The 20,366-nt window shown below is 61.5% G+C and overlaps 2 protein-coding genes across 7 annotated transcripts; one reads left to right on the top strand and one right to left on the bottom strand.

Annotated features, from left to right (window-relative positions):
- Positions 1-292: 292 nt before the first annotated feature.
- Positions 293-10,750, bottom strand: UAP1L1 (UDP-N-acetylglucosamine pyrophosphorylase 1 like 1). 3 transcript variants are annotated; one of them, XR_014140240.1, is made up of 10 exons: positions 6,620-6,946; positions 5,741-5,945; positions 5,427-5,602; positions 4,938-5,110; positions 4,645-4,838; positions 4,011-4,151; positions 3,243-3,428; positions 2,587-2,653; positions 815-2,111; positions 293-711 (listed from the first exon to the last, which is right to left on the bottom strand). XR_014140240.1 is itself a non-coding variant. In XM_031032452.2 (9 exons), exons 1-9 carry the CDS (start codon positions 10,733-10,735, stop codon positions 2,028-2,030), a joined length of 1,431 nt encoding a protein of 476 aa, XP_030888312.1. In that variant the 5' UTR covers positions 10,736-10,750; the 3' UTR covers positions 293-2,027. The 3 variants fall into 3 exon arrangements, 2 of the variants coding, with proteins under 2 accessions (XP_030888312.1, XP_081660118.1); XM_031032452.2 differs by lacking the exon at positions 6,620-6,946 and adding an exon at positions 10,531-10,750 and having other exon boundaries at positions 293-2,111; XM_081803992.1 differs by having other exon boundaries at positions 293-2,111.
- Positions 10,751-10,821: 71 nt separating this feature from the next.
- On the top strand, positions 10,822-17,744 carry SAPCD2 (suppressor APC domain containing 2). Of its 4 annotated transcripts, XR_014140241.1 has the most exons (7): positions 10,822-11,607; positions 13,743-13,855; positions 14,396-14,542; positions 14,835-14,942; positions 15,055-15,177; positions 15,250-15,435; positions 16,977-17,744. XR_014140241.1 is itself a non-coding variant. In XM_081803996.1 (6 exons), exons 1-6 carry the CDS (start codon positions 11,019-11,021, stop codon positions 15,376-15,378), a joined length of 1,209 nt encoding a protein of 402 aa, XP_081660122.1. In that variant the 5' UTR covers positions 10,822-11,018; the 3' UTR covers positions 15,379-17,744. The 4 variants fall into 4 exon arrangements, 3 of the variants coding, with proteins under 3 accessions (XP_081660122.1, XP_081660124.1, XP_081660123.1); XM_081803996.1 differs by having other exon boundaries at positions 15,250-17,744; XM_081803998.1 differs by lacking the exon at positions 14,396-14,542 and having other exon boundaries at positions 15,250-17,744.
- Positions 17,745-20,366: the final 2,622 nt, after the last annotated feature.

Genomic DNA, 20,366 nt, shown 5'->3' with positions numbered 1-20,366 from the left:
GAGGGTGTCACCAGGCTCCCAAGCTGAGAGTGCAGGAGCCCTCCCCTGGAGCGCTGGCTCGGGGGGCAGGTTCTGGGCCCACCCCCGGGTGTCTGACCCACTGGGTTGTCTCCGGCCGCTCTGAGACCCTGGCGAAGAGCTGGGCGGGAGCACGAGGGGATTCCCGGGCAGCCCAGAGCCGGAGCGGCTCGGGGTGTGGACTCCTGTTCCCTTGCAGGGACAGAGCCGGGAACACCGGGTTGTCGTTCCCACGACGTGTGCTGGTCAGAAACTGCACTCGCCAGGCCAGGGGTCAATCACGGCATCTTGAGTTTATTGGAAATCCGCCCTCCTCCCCACCCCCGCTGTCATTCTGTGGGAAATCAAAGAGTTTGTGGCAGTCTTTCAAAAGCCAGGGGTGTCGTGATCGGTGGTCTGGGGTTAGAGGCTCTAAAGGTAGCCTGAGGGACAGACAGCGTTGTGGGGAGGGGCCCATGCTGCCTCGAGTGCCCAGGAGGCACGGGAACGCACACCTGTGAGAGAGCACTTCAGAGCCCTCCCGGCGTTCCTGGTTTGGTGGCGCCCCACGATCTTGGAAGCTGCCAGTCCCTCGGGACACGGTGAAGGGCCCCGGGGACCCCTCTGTGCTATGTTTGAAACTCGCTGTAAAGGTGTAATTACTTTCAAATAAACCGTGCCCTTCAAAGCAAGCTGCTTCATAGTCTTTTCCACCTAGTGTAGAAAAGAGGTTGCAGGGTTGCTCAGCTGTGGGCAGGACCCCGGACCCGGACCTCCACCTTGGCCGACCCTCCTCTGTCCCGGGCCCTCTGCTTGCCTGTGGAGCAGCTGGGAGAAGGGTCCTAAGGCACACGGTGCAACTCTGAGGTTTGCAAAGGGCGGGCAGGACCTGGGTGGGAGCGAAGTCTTCCTCTGGGCTTTGGGCGGGGCCCTGCCCCTGCCCCTGCCCTCTTGCCCAGGTCAGGGTGCATGGACAGGTCTACCGCCCCCTGCAAGCTGCTGGGGGAATCAGCTGCATGTGAACCCGCTGTCCAGGGAACGTGCTCCCCCTGGGGAGAGCACAGCTTGCACGGGGGTGTGGGCTGCCGTGGAGGGGGTGGGGGCAGGTGGCCGGGTTTGGCAGCAGGCTGCAATTCATGCCGCTGTCCACGTCAGTGGGGAGGTTGGCGCCCCTGTGTTGCTTTCCGGAGGGGAAAGAAGGCACGGGGGCCCGGCGCAGCAAGGCCAGGCAGGGGCTCAGGGCCTGGGCCTGCGGGTTTCCCCCAGCCTCTGTCAGGGTGCGGGGGTGCAGTGCAGGGCTTGTGGACCCATAGGTGGGGCTGTGGCTCCAGAGAGCGCGGGAGGACGTGAGCACCGAGACCTGTCGGAAGCTGCTGGCAAGCTGGTCGAGGGCTGGAGCTCCCTGGCTGGTCATATTTCAGCTTGAACCACCATGTGAGGCCACTGGCGTTGGTCCCGCTGGTTCTTGGCGGAAGCACGTACAATTCAGCAGCCCGAACCAACCGTAGACGGGGCCGAGCAGCCGGGGCGTCCGAGGGAAATTGAGAGGATCCAGCTTTAGGTGTGCAGGCTCCGTGTGGGTTGGGGGTGGTGGGAAGTTGGGGGGCTGGGCTGCGAACCCTCCCCCAGCCTCACCGCAGGTACGGTTCAGCTGCTAGAGGGAGGGAGGGGGCGGCGCCTCAGACGCGGTGCCCTGTGAGGGAGAGACGCCGCCCCCTCCCTCTCCTTGCCTCTTCTGTGCCTCTGCAGGAAAGCTGGAGCGGCTGGCGCTCCTCAGCAAGCGGGTGTGCGTGTAGGGCTGGACGTGCCATCGGTCCTCCGGGGGGCCTCTGTTCTGAGCGAGGACGCCACACCTCTGCCTCCCGCCCACACCCCACAGCCTGGAGCGCAGACAAAGAGCCCTTGTTGGTCCCCAGCCCGCCTGGGGTCATTTCTGTCCACGGTACCGGTGATGGGAGGGGCCCCACCCCGGTGGAGGTACCCGTGTCCCTGCCCCTCAGGCCCCCGGGGTTGGCAGCTCTGGGAGTGAGTCAGGGCTGCAGAGCCCTGGCCTGGTTCTCATCCAGGATGAGTGGGGACCGGAACTCCCGGCCTCGCAGGTATTCCTCCAGACCCTGGAAACAAGAAAGTCATCATGGCCTCATATTCACCTCTCAGTCCTTAAGGGGGTACAAATTCACCTCGAACCAGGGTGAGGTAGGGCCAGAGAGGCTTCCAGCAGCAAGGGTTGGATGCCACTTCTAGACCCAGGCCCTTATAAGACCTTTGGGTAAGCTCAGGCCAGATCTTCTTAGAGGGTTGGGGCCAGCATTCCTCCCTCAGCAAGGCTCCCATAAAGTCTTCCTGGCCAGAACCCCAAACTGACCGCACCTGACATCCTCCTGGCCCCTCCAAGACCTATGAGGGCCTCTTGATTTGTCACCCACTCCATGTCCCGGAAGATCCTCTGTAACTTACGAAACTATTTCCCCTTAGGTAAACTGAGTCAGATCTCTGACTTTCTACCCCAGCACCCACTTCTCCCCAGCCCCCGCCCCCGATCCTGCATGCCCTACCCCAGAAAGCCCATGTGGGCCAGTGGGCGCTCACCTCTCCAGAGTAGGACACCAAAGGCGAGATCTCACAGATGGCGGGGGGCTCTCTGCTGCCGGGCAGGCTGTGGGAACCCGTGTGTCAGCACATGGTCCTGGGCGCATGTCCTGCGCTGTGCTTGCCCAACCCTGCTCCCCACGTTCTTCACTCAGCTATACCCCCGCCTCTGCACACTCAGAGCCGTCAGCACACTGCCCCTGCCCAAGTGACAGGCTCTTATTTGGGCAGGAAAACACCCCTCAGCCCGCAGGCCCCCACACAGCACCTGGGCTGCCAGATTAGGTGGTGGCTGCGGACGCCTGAGGACACAGAAACCTCACGTCCTTTCCTTTGCCAGCCCTAAAGAGGGACCTGCCTTGCTATCTTCCAAATGTCACGCCTAGGTCTTGGCTTCAAAGCTTATGAGTGAGTCAGCAAGGGTGGCAGCCACCCAGCTCGCCCCGGGCCCTGAGCTGACCTCGAGGGGCTGGGCCCCAGGCTGCAGGCAGTCGCTGTATGGCCGGGCAGGGCACCGGGCCACCTGCACTCAGCATGGTGTGGAGCTCGAGCCCCCGCCGCAGCTCAGACGGCAGCACAGCCTGCAAGGCCCTGGGGCCGGGGTCTGGAACCGGACTCCCTTGTCCTTTGGAGGGCATGCTGAGGTCCACACTCACCTGGGCGGTTCAGGGAGCCGGGCCCCACAGGCATCCAGGAAGTGGGCCCCTGCCTGCAGGGCCCAGCGGTAATGCTGCGTGAGCAGGGCGCACCGAGTCGTGGCGGGGTTGTCCCTGGCAGCTGAGGCAGCATTCTTCAACGGAGAGAACTCCTCCTCCCGGGACACCTCAAAGGCCACGAAGCTCCTGTGCGGAAGAGAACTAGTGACCCGGAGTCCTGGCCCAGAGGCCCCGGTCCTGGGCAGGTGAAGCTGTTCCGGGGTTCCAATGACTAAGTGGGGGTCGCCTCCGTGGAGGAGGCCCCAAAGGCACTGCATGCATCTTTGCCCCTGAGGTCCCTGGGGCTGCTTGAAGTCCTTCCATTCCCACCAGCCAAACGCCCAGATCCTGGGACCCCAGGGTGAGGGCCACATCCCCTGGGAGTCCCCCAGCCACCTGGCCTGGAAACAGCCTCCTAACCCCAGGCCAGGAGCAGACAGAGGGCTTAGGAGGGACAGACGGAGGGCTCAGGAGGGGCAGGGGTGTCTCCCAGAGTACAAAGCCCCACAGATTGCAGCCACACCCCAGATGTTGCCAGCCTCACACCACAGGGGCTACTTCCTCTGACCTTCTCCCTGAGCCTGCCTACAGCCCCTACTCCCCACTGCAAAGGGGCGCTCCCACTGTGTCCCCCGCAAGCCTCCACTTCCCGGCCCAACGAGGCCTCAGAACCCACCACCAAAACAGAGAGAGGGAAGAAGGAAAAAATAAATGACTTCTGCCACTAACTTAGCAAACTGGAACACATCAAACACAAACTTCTCCATCTTTATCCCGTTTGGTTTTATCGGCTTTACCGGATTTCCCTCCTCATCCACGTATGGGACCTTCTTCACAGCCACATGCGGCTTCAGCAAGGGCTCAAACTCGCTGGGGACACAGGAGGACAACAGAAGGAAAGACCGTTCAGACGGGATGCCGCCGGGAGCACCATCCCTACCTCTCTGCACACCCAGTCAGGCAAGACAGCTGGTAGGAGTGCTGGCACTGAGCCTGGTCTCCGGAAGGGCACAGGCATCCCCTGCGCGCCCCGCCCAGCCCGAGAGAGAGAGAGAGAGAGAGAGAGACACCCCAGTGGCCACATCCCCGCCCAGATGAAATGGCAGCCGGTAAGCCACAGGCTAAGGGGTGGTGCCTGCAGGCAACTGCCGCGGCATGGGGGGAAGAGCAGGCCGACGTGGCCCCAGAGCCTCACGGCCGCAGCTGCCAGGGCTCTGGGGCCCCTGGCTTGTTGAAATGCAGGGCCTTTCTGCAGCCCAACCCACAGCCCCACTTGGCTCAGGTCACTGTGGGCCAGCTGGCCCCGGTCAGTGCAGGCTGCAGGCCACTCTTGCCAGCACCTGCGGCCACCTGCGGAGCACACCTGCTGACCATCTGGAGGAAGTCTCGGGTGAAGAAGTGGTTGCAGATGTTGCCCAGGCTGTAGAGCAGGCTCCCATCGGGCCCACGAAGCTGCGCAGTCTCGGGGCTGATCTCACTGTACTCCACCACCTGGGGGACCCCGTCCACCTGGCACACCACACCCACGGGCTCCTCGGGGTACGCCTTTTCCACCACCTGCAGCCAAGGCCCGGGCTGGGAAGGCTGGCTGGGGCGGGGCCAGATGGACGGGGGCGGGGCGGAGGGGGCGGGGCAAGGCCGGCAGGGCGGGCTCACCTTGGCCCCACAGTCTGCGCCTCGAAGCACGCAAAAGCCGATGAAGACGGGGTCAGCCAGCCGCACGAGGATGTTGTCCACACAGTACACGTGCACGAACTCCACTCCCCGACGCCCCATGTCCTCTAGAATCTGGTGGTCTGACAGTGCACAGTACAGCCCCCCGTTGCCATCTGCAGGGGGAGGGGGGACCACTCTTTGGAGGGCTGCCGCAGGGCTTCAGCCATCTAGTCCCGGGCATGCTGGAGGCAGGGGAGGCCCCTGGGGCTGGACCTTGTACCTGAGGCGGCTCTCCGTCACTATCCAAGTAGCCCTATGGTTGTTTCATGTGACAGATGGGAACCACGGCCCAGAGAGGAGAGGCCACTCACCCGGGACCACACAGCCTTCAGGCACACGATTCTGGCCTCTGCCACAGTCCTCCCGACCTCTAATTAGCTCCTTGTTCTAGGCCAGGCAGTCCTTCCCTGGCTCAGGGGTGGGACATACCTGGGGCCATGGCAACCTTGTCTTTCTGCTCCAGGATGGCCCTGCCATCAAAGGTCACAGCAGGTAGCATGCGCTGCTCAAACATGATCACGTTGTTGGGGTCCAGGTGGAAGAAGTCATGCTCCTTGAAGAACTTGGCCGTGGGCCCCAGCGTGAACTCACTCGTCATGATGTACCTTCAAGGGGAGGCAAAGCTGAGCAGGCCAGGGTGCGACAGGGGCTGGCCCTGGAGTCCGGGTCTGGGTGTGGGACAGGGTTGGTGCTACAGGGGCAGGGGGTCATTCTGGGGACAAAGTAATGCAGAGAAGGCGCACCAGGGGATGGTGCAGCGGGTCCCATGGCGCTGGCCAGCAAGCTGCTCCACCCGCTGAATCCGTTCCGCCTGCAGCTGATACAGGGTCTTCTGGCTGGGCAGCCCCACCTGGTACATGCCTTTGGGGTAGGTCACGCCCAGGCGAGTGCCCTGCCCCCCGGCCAGTAGCAGCACGGCCACCTTGTTCAGGGCGATCTGGCGGAAACCTGGAGGTGCAGGGTGCCATGAGGGGGACACCTGGGACCTGCCACACAACCCCCCCTTCACCTGAGAGCAAGCCACACTTGGGTCTAGGACTCTAAGACTTCTGACAGCCACAGAACAGCAACTTCCAAATAACATTCTGACCCCCTGTGGGCCAGGGCCCCACCCACGCCCCACCTTGTCCGGACCCATCAGGGGTCCTGATGACGTCCTCCAGGGTTCATTCCCAGCCTGGGTCCTTCAGAAGGAACACCAGGTCAGGCTGGTCAGAGCAGTGCAGTGGGGGCCCTGGGCAGGCTTCCCTCCAGGAGCACCTGCCTCACCTGTGAGGCCACGAGGCCAAGAGTGCACCTGGGCCAGCGCTGATGTGAAAGGGAGCGAGTGCAATTGTGCAAGGGTTCCCCGCGGTCAATACGCCTGCGGGCTGGGCTGCTGTTCAGACAGGTGCACCTGCACAAAGCACTCTCTCCCGAGGGCAAGCCGTCTAGGGGCGGCTACCACCGTGGCAGCGTTTGGAGCCCCACACTCCAGTCGCGAGCTGCGAGTGAAAGCGGACTCCACAAAGGAATGAGGCACGCTAAACTCCTCCAAGTACAACCTCTCCTGTCACCCCCCTTGGGGCCGGGCCCCCTCCGCCGGCCAGGCCCGCCCCGCCCGGGACCCCCGCCCCGCCCACCTTCCTCCTCCCAGAGCCGCCGCATCTCCGGGTCGCACCGGCTCGCGCTGCCCACGCACTCGGGGGGCAGGGGCCGCAGGCGCGCGGCCAGGTCGGGCGGAGGGCCCGGGGGGTGCGCGCAGGCCGCAGCCGCGCGCCGACAGTGCTCGCGCAGCGCCTCCGGCTCCAGCGCCCCCAGCTCGGCCAGGAGGGCGGCGCGCGGCCCCGGCGCCAACTCGGCGCAGAAGCGCAGCAGGTGTTCCTGGCCAGCGCGCTGCAGCCGGGCGCGCACATCCCGCTCCGAAGCCATGTCGCCGCTGTCGGCCGCGCGAGTACTCGTGACTCGCGCGCTCCTACGGGCGTCACGGGACCCAGCGGGCGGTGACGACCCCAGAGAGGCGGGACCAGGGCGCCCCGCCTCGATCCCGCCTCCGAGTGCCCCGCCCCTCTCCGGGCCTGACCCCGCCCCTGTCCGCTCGGCCGCGGCCCGCGCGCTCTGGGGTCTCGCCGGCCGCAGGACACGGAGGGGCCGAGTCAGGGCGCTGGGACGCCTGAGGCATAGGGGCCCGGGGCGCCCCGAGTCGGGAAGCCCCCTCACGGGATCTGCGACGCCCCTGGCCCGGGCGCGTGAGGGCTGACTTCAGCTCTAATGCACCCCTTTCTGGACCCACAGCCCTGACGGTCAGGACACCTGAGGGGGAGGCTAGGGTCTGTCCCTGCACGTGGCCATTGGCACTGACCAAGACTCCTGGCGGCTGGGCTGGGGAGGATAGAGCCAGATCAACAGTAAGCCCCGGCGTCTGGATGCCAGCAAGGACTCCCAAGAAGGCCACTCTGCATCCTTGGGGGCTCCCTCCTTCACATCCTTCCTCCTCATTGCCATGTAACCAGAACCGCTCAGGAGCAGCCCTTGGCCCTGCCATGTTATATTAACTATCCGAGTTTAATATATCTTGCTGTTTATTAAAAAATATATAGATCGATAGATATAGATATCCTGCTGTTTATAAACTCCCTTAGTGAAAAATAGTGAGTAGCTTTGGCCATTTTGGGACAAAGCTTTCTTCTAGAAATTAGTTTTATTAAGTCTAAAAGTAATACATGCTCAAGGGTAAAACAAATTCAAACGGCACTTTGGGACCTGAAAGGAAAAGTAACATCTCTCTCAGGCCTGCCCCAGCTAACCCCTGTTAGGGCAATTGTGTGTCTTTGCAGGCAGGTTCTGCACAGAGACTCCCACATACCCCCTTCCTGGGTTAGGAAGCAGAGCTTCCCACCGCCCCCCTGGGGGCCCACTCTAAGTCCTGGTGGACCTGAAAGAAGTTATCTTCCAAGGGTAGCCTTAGGCCTGCCACAGGGCCTTTACACTTGCTGTTCCTCTGGCCTGGACTACTCCCAGGTCATGTTGGCTCAGAGAGCACCCTCACATTCGTCTCTGTTCCTTCCTGCCTTTCTGCATTCTCTGTTGCCCGGGCTCCGCAAGGAAAGGAAACTCCAGGAGAGCTGGAGGTAGTTTGGTTCACTGCTCTGCCCCATCACCTTAGATCATTGCCCAGCACACGGTAGGTACTCAGTACATGTTTGTTGAATGAATGAATGAGTGTTGGATCCCACACCTAGCTCAGTGACTGGGCCACATCAAGTGTTCAGGGAGTGCTTGCTGAATGAGTGAATGAATCTATGAATGGCCTGCTTCACTAGTTTGTGATAGTTGAAGGGCACATGTTAGAGATGGAGGGTGAGCATGGGAGGGAGGGAGGGAGCCCAGAAGCAGAGTGGGCTCCGCACCCCAGGCCAGAGTCCATGGGAACTCTCACCCCCCGCACATGTGCCCTTGAAGACAGGTGTCCCATGAACTCAGAGTTCATCTCAGAGAGACCCCCAAATCTCGCTTCAAGATGGGGGGAGGGGCTGAGATCAGAAGGGTTTGGACAGTTGAGGCTGGGTAGCCAGAGGCACCTGAAGGGCAAGAGTAGGGGAGCTGGCCCACCTGGGCAGACAGGTGGGGGTGTCAGCGAGGGAGAAGTGAGCAACAAGCTCCTGGACAACCCGGCAAAGGCAGGCTTGTGACCCAGGAATCACCTTTCTTGTGCCCTAGGGCTTCATCCAAAGGGTTCAGGGGAGCCAGGGTCCAGAGGCCAGCATGGGTCCCCGGCTGTTACTACGGGATGGAGGCCAGAGAACCTGTGCAGACGCAGGGACTGTGTGAGGCTGGGGACAGAGGGCCCCACCATCCACCTCCAGGAAGCTCCAAGCTGGCACAGTGAGAACATAATTACAACTGGGGCCGGCACCTCAAAACCACAGGGCCCCACTTGGTCTGGGGCTCTGGGAAGCCCCTGGGGGTGACAGCAACACTGAAAGATACAGAGCTAGGAAAGTGTTGGGCCAGGCTGGAAAGTGGGGTAGAAGGAGGAAGTGGTCAGAATTCAGGACGGGAAGTACAGGGGACCACGCCCTAGTCCCACACCCGGAGCTGGTACCGACTCCAGTGTCTCCATGCCTTCCACCAGTGCCTAGCCGGGGAAGCCCACCAGGAAGCCCACAGACCGAGGGCCTCCTCCCCCACAGTTCCTGATGCTCTGAGAAGGCCTTGTTCTCTCTGTGCGGTGGGCTCAGGTTCACAGGGGCCTGGCCTGGGTGCTGCTGGCCATGCTGTCCTGCTGTCCTGAGCTGTTGCTGGCCACTGGCACGAACCCCCATGGAGCTGTCTGCAGGCTTCCCCATCCCACCCGAGGGTGGCGTTTCCACAGGATGGGGCTTCCCATGTGTGGGCCACCCACTAAGCCTCCACTGTGGACCAGACTCATGCTAGGCCATGGGGCGGCCCTGTCCTGCTTCCAGAAAGCACAGGGAGGGACTCATGGGGACAGAAGCACCATCACTAGAAGGCAGCCTCATGCTTTGAAGATCAGGACTATAACTTCCAAGCTGTGGGTCAGGTACCTGAGTGGAGTTTCAAAGGATGCAGAGGGATCAGCCTGGAGCAGACAGGCAAAGGTGTTCCTGGTGGGAGAGCTACCATGTGCAAGGGCCCAAGGTGAGGGACTGCTGGGTACCCTAAGGATGAGGGACCAGGCAGGGTGTGCTGGAAGGGGAGTAGGAAGGGGAGATGAACTGCAGGACAAACAGCTTGAATGCTGGGACTTTGGCTGGTTCTGCCACTAAAGGGGAAGGCAGGGATGGATCAGGCTCCATGGGGTAACGCCAGGCTCACAGCTTTCTAGGTCTTTCCAAAATTCCTTACCACAACGGAGCCCCAACTTTGAGGGCTATGAAATTAATAAAGGGAAGCCTCATTTAGAATGGAGTCAGGAAGCCCTGACCGGGGGAACTCTCCTGAACATAGCACCTGTCCCAGCTGACCTCACATTCCTGGGCAGGAAGAAATTCATTTTACTACCCTAACAGGAGAAAGTTCTCTTCTTGAGGAGACAGCAGGCTAAGCTCCAGCCCCCTCCCAGACTGGCCAGACAGAAGGACGGGATCCTGGCTGGAAATGAAGCAGGGGCCGCTGGGGACACAGGGCTGCCGGCTGGCCTGCAGAGGCTGTGAGAGTCAGGGAGCAGCTGCAGGAAGTGTCCAGCCAGAGGAAGAGGCTGGGGCAGAGGACTTTGGAAGCAGAGGAGAGCGGGTCACCAGATGGAGATCTGGGGACACAGGAAAAAGTGGCTTTGTCCTGCAGTAGGCAGGAAAGGCCAGGCCGTCCCCAGGGACAAGGGGAGGAGCCAGCAGCACTGTGGACAGAGAGGCCTCTGTGACGGGAAGCGCCCAGCTGGCTGGAGCCCACGATCCTCTTGGGACTTTCCCGGTAAATGGGCCCCAGAGTCGGGGTGCCTGGGCCAGGGGACCCCGAGTAGGGGGCGAAGAGTCCCCAGGGGAGCCAGGCGGAGAAGGTAAATCCCTGGAGCAGGTGTGCTCCCCATCCTTACCCCCACGAGGCCACCGGGGACAGGTTTTCCGTAGGGCCCCAGGCCCCGCCCCTCGGAGAGGGCCGAACCGCCGCGAGAGGGCTGCCGGTGGCGGGGGGAGCAGAAAGGGGTCCGCTCGGGCCTCTCTCCCCCACCCGCGAGGCCGAGGGGGGCCGAGTTGCGGGACCCCGCCCCCCCTCCCCGGCGGTCCCGGGCCGCTGCGCATCCCCGGCCGCAGCCGGCACGGCGGCGGGAGCGCGCGGGGCGGGGCCCTCGGCGGAAAATCAAACCGGGCTGGCGGCCTCTCAGCCAATCCGGGAGCAGACGGGCCGGCTTCGGCCAATGGCCGCCGCGAATGCTAATGAGCGCTGACGCCACGAGGAGGGTCCATTCAAAAAGTCGCAGCTATTGTCGCGGCGCGTTGCGCGCGCCGGCCGGGCCCCGCCGTCGGGCCGCGCGGGGACGGAGCCGAGGACGGAGCCGGGGACTGAGCCCGGCGGCGGCCGCCCATGGCCGGAGCCGCGATGGCCGAGCCGGGCCGCGGGCCCCCCGCCGCGCCCGCGCCCGGCACCGAGGGGCTGCCGCGCGCCTTCCTGCAGAGCCTGCGCACCCTCTTCGACATCCTGGACGACCGGCGGCGCGGCTGCGTGCACCTGCGCGAGATCGAGTCCCGCTGGCAGGGCGCTGACGCGCGCGAGTTACCCCGCGGCGTGCTCGAGGGCCTGCGCCAGGTGGCCCCGGCCAGCGGCTACCTGACCTTCGAGCGCTTCGTGGCTGGCCTGCGCACCTCGCTGCCGAGCGCCGACGGCGGCCCGCGGGGCCAGGCCCGCGCCCCGGCCCGGGAAGGCTGCCCCGCGCGGCCCGGGGTTCAGCAGCCGCCGCCGCCGCCGCGCCTGGTGTTCGCGCCGGCCGACGAGCCGCGGACCGTCCTGGAGAGGAAGCCCCTACCCCTGGGCTCGCGGCCTCCGCCGACCGTCCCCGGCGGCGCGGCCCGCAGCCTGGAGAAGCTGTGCGGGCCGGCAGAGGCAGCGCCCGGTTCCGCGGAGCCCGAGCGGCCCCAGGGCGCGGCGCTGGAGCGGAGCCCGAGCGCGGACTCTGGTGAGTGCGGGGCGGCTTCCGCTTAGAGCTGCCCGCCTCCCCCGACCCCCGCGACCTGCGCCTCAGGCCAGGCGCCTCTCCTACCGCGGGGGACGGGGGCGGGCAGCTCTAAGTGGCCCCAAGGGCCGTCAGCGCCTAGAGGGAAGGGGCCCTCTCGCCTTCCCCGGTGTTCTCCGCGGCCGGAGGCAGGCCAACCCCTCCCCCGCCACCGTGGGAGGCTACCAGGGCCAAGGGGCGGGTGGGTGACTCCAAACTCCACCAGGAAGTCGCCCTACCCGGCCTGAGCTGAGCACTGGGGATTCCTGCCCCACACCTGGGGACACTAAGGCCCTCAGTTGCATCCCTGATAACAGCCTAGACAGAGGAGTTTCCCTCTAGTGCAGAGGAGAGAGGCTACCCCGACTGAGAGGGGCCCTCTCTGCCTTTTTGGGTGCTTAGTTTGGCGGCTCCACCAAGAGGGCTGGGCCCGCTGCCCCCACCACCGAGGCCGGTGGAGGTGTCCCAGGAAGAGTCAAGTGGTGGGTGGGTGGGTCTCCAGCCCAATCTTCAAGGCCTGCTGGGCTGACACCAGGGGGAGACCCAGACGCAGCGCCCCGTGGGTGGTCAGCTGGGTCCTTGCCTGGCTTCCAGTGCAGTTGGCAGTGACAGGAGATGGCTGAACGACCCCGGTGGGCCCCTCTAGTGTCTGCTCTGGGAATAGCAGCTGCATTATGGATCGGGGCCGGGTCCAAACCCCTCAAGGCGTTCAGCCTGCATGCCTGCACCCCTGGGCACCCCTCTGAGGATGGACGCAGGGCTGGGCAGGTGGCTAGTGCTCCCCATGGGGCAGCTTTAGGCTCAGGCCAGCCTCTCACTGTCACCTTTACAAACAGGCCCAGACAAGAGGCATGGCATGTGTGCGGGGTGCCAAATGTGGAGCTCCAAGATCCCCTGGCTTCCCAGGAAGAGAAAGGCCCCATACCCACAGAGCCCCCCACCCCGAGATCCAGGCCCCCCGTCTTTGGCCCTGATGGAGCTCAGTGCACCCAGGCCTGCCCTGGCCCAGCGGGCACAGGCTCCTCGCTCAGGCCCAGACGGGGACCGGGCTCCCTGCGCCTGCTGGTCATCCAACTGAACACTCAGTGTGCTGTCATCCGGGAATCTGGGAGCTGCCCCCAGACCAAGCCCAGGTGTTCTGGGATTGTTCCCTGCCCCCCGGCCTCCCTCTGCTCTATCTTCTCTGCCAGCCATGTAGCACGGGCAGGTTGGGACGCGATCACTGGGCTTGCTTGGAGCCTGTCTGCTAGGGCTGGCCAGAGGCCTGCCCTGCCACCTGGTGCCAACCCTGTGGACATGTCCCCTTCTTGCATCACCCCCTGCTCCCCTTTGCCAGTGCCAGGGGCATAGCCTGTGAGGCTGAGCCTGGTGTGGGGGATAGGGCTAGGGAGCCAGGGGAAGGCGATTTCCTCCACACCTGCACCCCACTCCTCCCCTCTTGGGTTGCCCTGCATACACTCCCCATCCCCCAGGGAAGCCAGCTGGCCCTGCTGGCTTTTCACCCCTAAGCCGACTCCGCCACAGGTGGATGCCTGAGCCATAGAAACTCCTAAGTTATGCGCTGAGCACGGTGTTTGCACGTATGTGTTGGCCCGACTTTGTTTTATCCTTCCTGGGAAAAGTTAGGTCTGGGCCAACTGTGCCCTCCCATTTCACCTGCCCCAACTCCTGCTGCCCTTAAAGGCCCCGGCAGACAAGGAGAGAGAAGCAAGGAAGCCCGGGGCTCTGTGCACGGGGGATGCCCAGACAAACTGGGTAAAGCCCTTGCCCTCAGGGCGCTCATGCTGGGGCATGTGTGTACAAACATGCAGCCTCAAGGACCAGACAGCCCTCCCCAAGATAGGGGTAAGGCGAGTTGGTGGGGGTCAAGTGGGGAACCAGACCCCACAGAGGCAAAGTGTGTGCAGGGCTAGGCGGTTGCCCACGCCCCCGGAATGGGTTGAGATGGGGCGGATCCATGCAGAGGCTCCGAACTGCCCACGACCCCAGAGGCATGTCGGCCTGGACACCCAGCTTTGCATTGCCAGGCTTGGGGTGGGGGGCATTGAGCTTGACTAGGCAGGCCTGGAAATGAGCCAGGGCCTTGCCTCTCTCTGCAGGTGCACTGGCCTGCAGGCCCCAGGAGCTTGGCCCGGGCGATGCCCATCGGGCCCCCCGTGCTCGAGGGGAACGTCGCAGACACACCATCACCAGCGGTGTGGACTGTGACCTGGTGAGTGAGGGCTCTGGGGGATTCTCCAGCTTGCCTGGGATTGCACTTGGCCCCCACGCTTGGTCTCCTGGACCACCCCTCCGCCTGGGAGGTAGCAGCCAAAGCTGGGTCCCAGGGGCTGGAATGTCAGTTAATTACCAACATGTCTCCCCGGCGGGCTTGAACCCGCTTGAGGGATGGCTCAGGGCCAGATGAAGTCCTTTAGAGAGAAGCAGCCTGGGTGTGCTGGGGCATGTGGAGTGGGCACGGCCCCTCCCCAGAACGGCCCGCACCAGCCGGCTTCATGACCTCCCCTTCGCCAGGTTGGCCCGGCTCACCGGCTGCGTGCACACCGCTTGCCCGAAGGGGCGCTGCTGAGCTGGGGAGTGTTGCCTGTGTGCCCCAGGGGCAGGCTGCGTGGAGGGCTGAGGGAGGGCCGTGTTCTGGGGGGCTGTGGGGTGCGGGGTGGTCTGTGGGCCGTGGCTCCGCACGCACACACGGAGGCCCGCGCAGTGAGCACGGTCTGCGTGCTCACTCGCACGTGTGCCCCCCACGGGGCAGCTGAAGCAGATGCGGGAGCTGGAGCAGGAGAAGGAGGTGCTGCTGCAAGGTCTCGAGTTGATGGCGCGGGGCCGTGACTGGTACGGGCAACAGCTGCAGCGCGTGCAGGAGTGCCAGCGCCGTCTGGGCCAGAGCAGGGCCAGCGCCGTGAGTGACGCCGCCCGAGGCTGGGCTGTCCCTGTCCCCAGACCCAGCAGCACCCCCGGGGCGGCACAGGACGGCCCTATTCCAGGGCACATTCCCTCCCCCAGGGTGCTGGGACCCCCCCCACACACCCTGGGGCAGAATCCCCCGCCGGCAACACCGAGGGCTCCCTGTCTGCTCCAAGCAGTCATCTGGGGGGACAGAAGCGCCACCGTGAGGACCCCCCTCAAGGCACGGTGGCTGATCTTTGGCTGGTCCTGCTCGCTGACCGTCCCCTTTCCTGCTCTCCTCCCAGGACTTTGGCAGTGAGGGGAGCCCCCTCCCACTGGGCCGGCTGCTACCCAAGGTGCAGGAGGTGGCCCGGCGCCTGGGGGAGCTGCTGGCTGCAGCCTGCGCGGGCAGGGTGAGTGCCCCCCAGGCCGCCCAGCCCCCGCAGAGGGCCCGTGCCCAGCGTGGCGCCACCCCTCACCCTGTGCCCGGGAATGCCAGGCCTGCCTGACCATGCCCTCCCGTAGGCTCTGCCCTCGTTGTCCTCGGGGCCCCCGGGCCCGGCCCCGGCCCCCGCCTCGCCCTCAGCCCCAGGCTGGCAGCAGCAGACCATCCTCATGCTGAAAGAGCAGAACCGGCTCCTCACGCAGGTGAGGAGCAGGGAAGGGTGGGGGTGGGGGCTGGAGGCCTGGTGGGCCCTGACCGACTTCCCGCCTGCCCAGGAGGTGACCAGCAAGAGTGAGCGTATCACACGACTGGAGCAGGAGAAATCTGCCCTCATCAAGCAGCTGTTCGAGGCGCGCGCCCTCAGCCAGCAGGATGCCGGGCCCTTGGACTCCACCTTCATCTAGCTGGCCGTGGGCGTGGACACAGCCCTTAGGGCCTGGCCTGGCCGTCAGCCCGGGCAGGTACCTCTTTGAGCCCCTCTTAGGCTGAAGACCACCTGACTGGCCTGGACACAGGTTTCTCCCTCTCTTGCATTCTGGGCTCCCCCAGGCCCCCCAGACCCCGTCAGCCCCAGGTGGAGCCAGCGGGTGGGCTGTGGGCCAGAATGTGCCGTGGCCCCAGACACGGACTGGGTCCCAGCCTTCATTGTGCTAACATAGCGTGAAGCTGCTACTGCTGCCGTCAGTGGACAGTGGGGGGCCCCCCATGTCTACCAGATCTCAGGCAGCTCTGGGCAGGCGGGCTTTACGCTGGCCTGTCCTCTCTGACCTGGGGTCTCCAGGGAAAGGTACTGGACCCACTAGGCTGCACTTCCGGCTGCGGCCAGCAGAGGGTGCTCGTGCACGACAGCCGGAGCCGCCCGGCAGCGGCCACTGCGAGGTCTCCCCTGGGGAGGGCTCTGTCCCCACGAGAGATGTCAGCATGGGCCCCCCAGGGGTGCCCCCCAAGGTTCCTTGTAGTCCACGCACCCCCACCGGGGCCTGCCCCACATGATTCAAGGTTCCCAGGTGTAGGGACCCCCCACACCCTCCCTGTCCCCCCCCCCAGCTCGGTGTCAGACTTGGGCCGGCTCAGCCACAGAGCAGGAAAGCCACCGGGTCCAGGAAGAGACGAGGCAGGGTCCTTGTCAGGGACAACTCCCCACCCCTGCACCAGGCCTCCCCCGAAGGGGGAGCCTCCACCCCACAGGGACTCGCCTCCCACACCGAGGACATGACATCACTGTTGGGTTGTGCGGTGGGGGGGCCCCAGGCATGGGGTGTGAGACCCCATCAACCAGGAGAGTTTGGGCACGTGGACTCCCACAGCCCTGGAGGGTGCCGGCGGCAGAGGAGGGGTCCGGGGTGAGGGTGGCTGGCTGCCCCCTGTGGGCCCCAGCTCTGAGTTCCCCACGCTGGGCTTGCAGACGGTGAGGGGGATTGTCCTGGGTCAGGCCCAAATCTGCGCAGCATACAAGCTGCCCTCCTCGGAGGGTGGGGTGGGCTCTTCTGGGGAGCCCAAGAACCCCCAGGTCTAGACCCACGCAGGCTCTGTGGGAGGGGAGCCAAGAGGGGAATGGGTCTTGAAGAGTAAGACAGGGCCCCCAGCACCCACTGGGACATGTAGAGCAGTGGCCACCCTGGAGAAATCCTCCCAATTGACAGTTTGGGACCTACTCACCAGGAGCTCTTGGATCTGCTCTCCCCCACTTCCGTCCCACGTCCTCCACACCTGACCCTGAGCCCACCCTCTCACTGGGAGTCTCTGCTCACAGGTTCTCCAAACGCAACCCGTGACATTTCCAAAACTGAAAACTGTATCCCGCCCCCCCCCCCCACTCTTGATCCTCCTGTGACCCTATTGCTCAGGGCAGCCCCTGGGCTGGGCCTCTACAGCCTTTCCCAGGTCCTGCCAGGAGCTGGGCTGCAGCCGGACGGCCAGCCTCCCACCTCTGGTCTTTGCAAACGGTGTTCCATCTGCTAGAACACCCCCTCCCCACTTCACCTTGCTCACCCCTACCCAGCCCTCCACGACAGAACGAAGGAATCTGAGGAAGCCATTACAGTGGAGGAGGCAGCCGTGTCCCCTGGGGTGTCTGCCTCACCTGGAGGTTCTGCATTCCCTCTGCTGTCTTCACATGAGACAACACGGTGTCCGCCCCAGCTGTCTTTCACCAGGAGACCCTCCTCAGGAAGCGCCACTTCACTGCAAGATGAGCTGGCTACATGGAAGGCAACTCAGGGATAGAACCCCCCTTGTCCTCGGTGCTCTACCCAGGCTGTAAACACATGTCCTCTTTGTTTGCAGTCTGAAACCAGGCTACCTGTGGGCCCTAGACACCTCCAGGGAAGAAGTTTAAGTGGCCCCAGGTTGGCAGGTCCCGGTCAGGTGGCAGAAGCAGACCCATCCTCTGCAGAGCACTAGTGACATTTGGGGCTGAGTAAGTCAGGGGCAGGGGATGCTGTCTTACGGTGTGATGTTGATGTTCACACCCTCGGTTGTGACAACTAAAATGTCTCAAGAGGTTGCCAGATGTCCCAGGGGTGGTGGTGGTAGAAACATCGTCCCTGACTGAGAATCACTGCCCCAGTGATTTCATGTAGGTCAAGTCCCAAGGAAAATGAGCACCTCTACATTAAAAAGCTTTTTCACACACACCAGGAGTGCACCCACCACGACAGCCAGCAGAAAGAACAGATTCCGCAAAAATTTAAGATATTGGAATTATCAGAGAATATACAATAACTTTTATATGTCTGAAGAAATAAAAGATTCTTGAAAATATAAACAAGGAATAGTCTTTATAGTTTCTTATTCTGTGAAAGCATAAGCTTTTGGTCTATAAAGATGAGCAATAAAGCATGAAAAAGCAAACAACCTATAGAAATAAAATGGAAATGAGAACCTCAAATGGATTAAGCTTCCGATGAAAATTTTCAGCTGGAGAGTTAGTGAACCAGAAGAGCTTAGGAAGTGATCCAGAACACAGCCCAGAGTCAGAACAAGAGGCGAGAGTCACTCATCTGGTTGCATTTCCTAGAAGAGGACAAGGAAGGGGGAGCTATATGATGATAAACTGGCTTTAAGTTTCCCAGAATTGTCTAAAAACCTCCGTTCTCTGATCCAGAAATCCCAGCAAATGCCAGCCAGGCTGAATAGGAAGAAAGGCACATTCTCACAAGATCATGAAAGAATCCAGGGAGGAAAGCAGTTGCCTACCAGGGAGCTCATCAGAGGCCCGGGGGAGAGGAAGGCAACGGCCAAGACAATGTAACCACCAACACACAAGGCCAGACCCAGGGAAACCCTTTCAAGAATGAGGGTAACATAAATAAAAACATTTCCTCCCCCCACACCCCGAAATGCGAGTTTACCACCCACAGGACTTCACTAAAGAAAATTCTGGAGGAAGGACTTCAGAAAAAAGGCAGAAGTCAAGAAGGAGCCCTAAATAAGGATGAGCTATCTACTGCTGCAGAATGAATTAACTTGAGGCGCAGTGGTTTAAAGCAACAGGTCTTTTCTTGCTGTTTCTGTGGGTGAGGAGCTCGGGAGCAGTCGCACTGGACGGTCCGGCTTGGAATGTCCTGTGGCCACAGGTGAGGTGTCTGCTGGGGCCACTGTCTCCAAAGGGCCGGCTTCCAAAATGGCGCCCTCACGAGGCAGCTGGTAGAGCACCTGGATTCCTTGTCTCCGTGTCCTCGCAGCACTCCATCTGCTTCCCCTAGAGCAGATGACCCGAGAGCGCCTCTGCGAGGACCTTGGCTCAGGAGTCACTGAGTCACAACGTCACCTCTGTCTTACCTCTGATGCTTAGAAGCCAGTCCTCAGTCCAGTCCTTTCTCAAGGGGTGTAGGAGGGGAATCGGGCACCACCTTTTCAAGGAAGGAGAATCAAATAATCTGTGGACGTATTTTAAAGCCAATCAAAATACATCATTAAGTCTAAGCCAACATGGACTATATACACAATAGTAGTAATAATAGTAATCGTGCTAATGGGGGGACCCAGGAGAGAACTGAGATCATGTAGAAAGGGCACGCAGGTAGGGGAGCCTGGAGCTGAGGCATTCTTAGTGCTCAAATTGTTCACAAGAAGGGAAAAAATACTCACTTTAGATTTCATTAAGTATGTATATTAAAATAACTAGGAGAGTCAGGTAAAATAGTGGTTATCCAGCATACACCTTCCCAAGAACGGAGGGGCAGGTGTACAGGGTAAGAAGAGGAAAAAGTTCAGTCTTAGAGGAAAACACAATAAGGTGATGGAGATATGTTGGTTATCACAATGTATGTGAGTGGACTCAACTCTAGTTCATTTTTTTTTAATTTACATTCAATTAACAGTGTATTATTGGTTTCAGCAGTAGAGGTCAGTGATTCATCAGTTGCATATAATACCCAGTGCTCATGACGTCATATGCCCTCTTAATGCCCATCACCTGGTTACCCCATCCCCCACCCACCTCCCCTCCAGCAACCCTCAGTTTGTTTCCTTTTTTTTTTTTTAAGATTTTATTTATTCATTTATTTGACAGAGAGAGAACAAGCAGGGGGAGCGGTAGAGGCAGAGGGAGAAGCAGGCTCCCCGCTGAGCAGAGAGCCTAATTCGGGGCTCGATCCCAGGACCCCAGGATCACGACCTGAGCCAAAGGCAGACGCTTCACCAACTGAGCCATGCAGGCGTCCCTATTTTCAACTTCCGGAGGAACCTCCATACTGTTTTCCAGAGTGGCTGCACCAGCTTGCATTCCCACCAACAGTGTAGGAGGGTTCCCCTTTCTCCGCATCCTCGCTAACGTCTGTTGTTTCCTGACTTGTTAATTTTGGCCGTTCTGACAGGTGTGAGGTGGTATCTCATTGTGGTTTTGGTTTCTATTTCTCTGATGCCGAGTGACGTTGAGCACTTTTTCACGCGTCTGTTGGCCATTTGGATGTCTTCTTTGGAAAAATGTCTGTTCGTGTCTTCTGCCCATTTCTTCACTGGATTATTTGTTCTTTGGGTGGTGAGTTTGATAAGTTCTTTATAGATTTTGGATACTAGCCCTTTATCTGATATGTCATTTGCAAATATCTTCTCCCATTCTGTCGGTTGTCTTTTGGTTTTGTTGACTGTTTCTTTTGCTGTGCAAAAGCTTTTTATCTTGATGCAGTCCCAATAGTTCATTTTTGCCCTTGCTTCCTTGCCTTTGGAGACGTATCTAGCAGGAAGTTGCTGCAACTAAGGTCAAAGAGGTTGCTGCCCATGTTCTCCTCGAGGATTTTGATGGATTCCTGTCTCACATTGAGGTCTTTCATCCATTTTGAGTCTATTTTTGTGTGTGGTGTAAGGAAATGGTCCAGTTTCATTCTTTTGCATGTGGCTGTCCAATTTTCCCAACACCATTTGTTGAAGAGACTGTCTTTGTTCCATT

This window comes from Leptonychotes weddellii, chromosome 14, assembly GCF_054177405.1.
Source record: "Leptonychotes weddellii isolate Sample4059 chromosome 14, ASM5417740v2, whole genome shotgun sequence".
Classification (NCBI taxonomy): Eukaryota; Metazoa; Chordata; class Mammalia; order Carnivora; family Phocidae; genus Leptonychotes; species Leptonychotes weddellii.
Note: the sequence above shows the minus strand (reverse complement) of the source record. Positions and strands in the feature narration are given on the sequence as shown.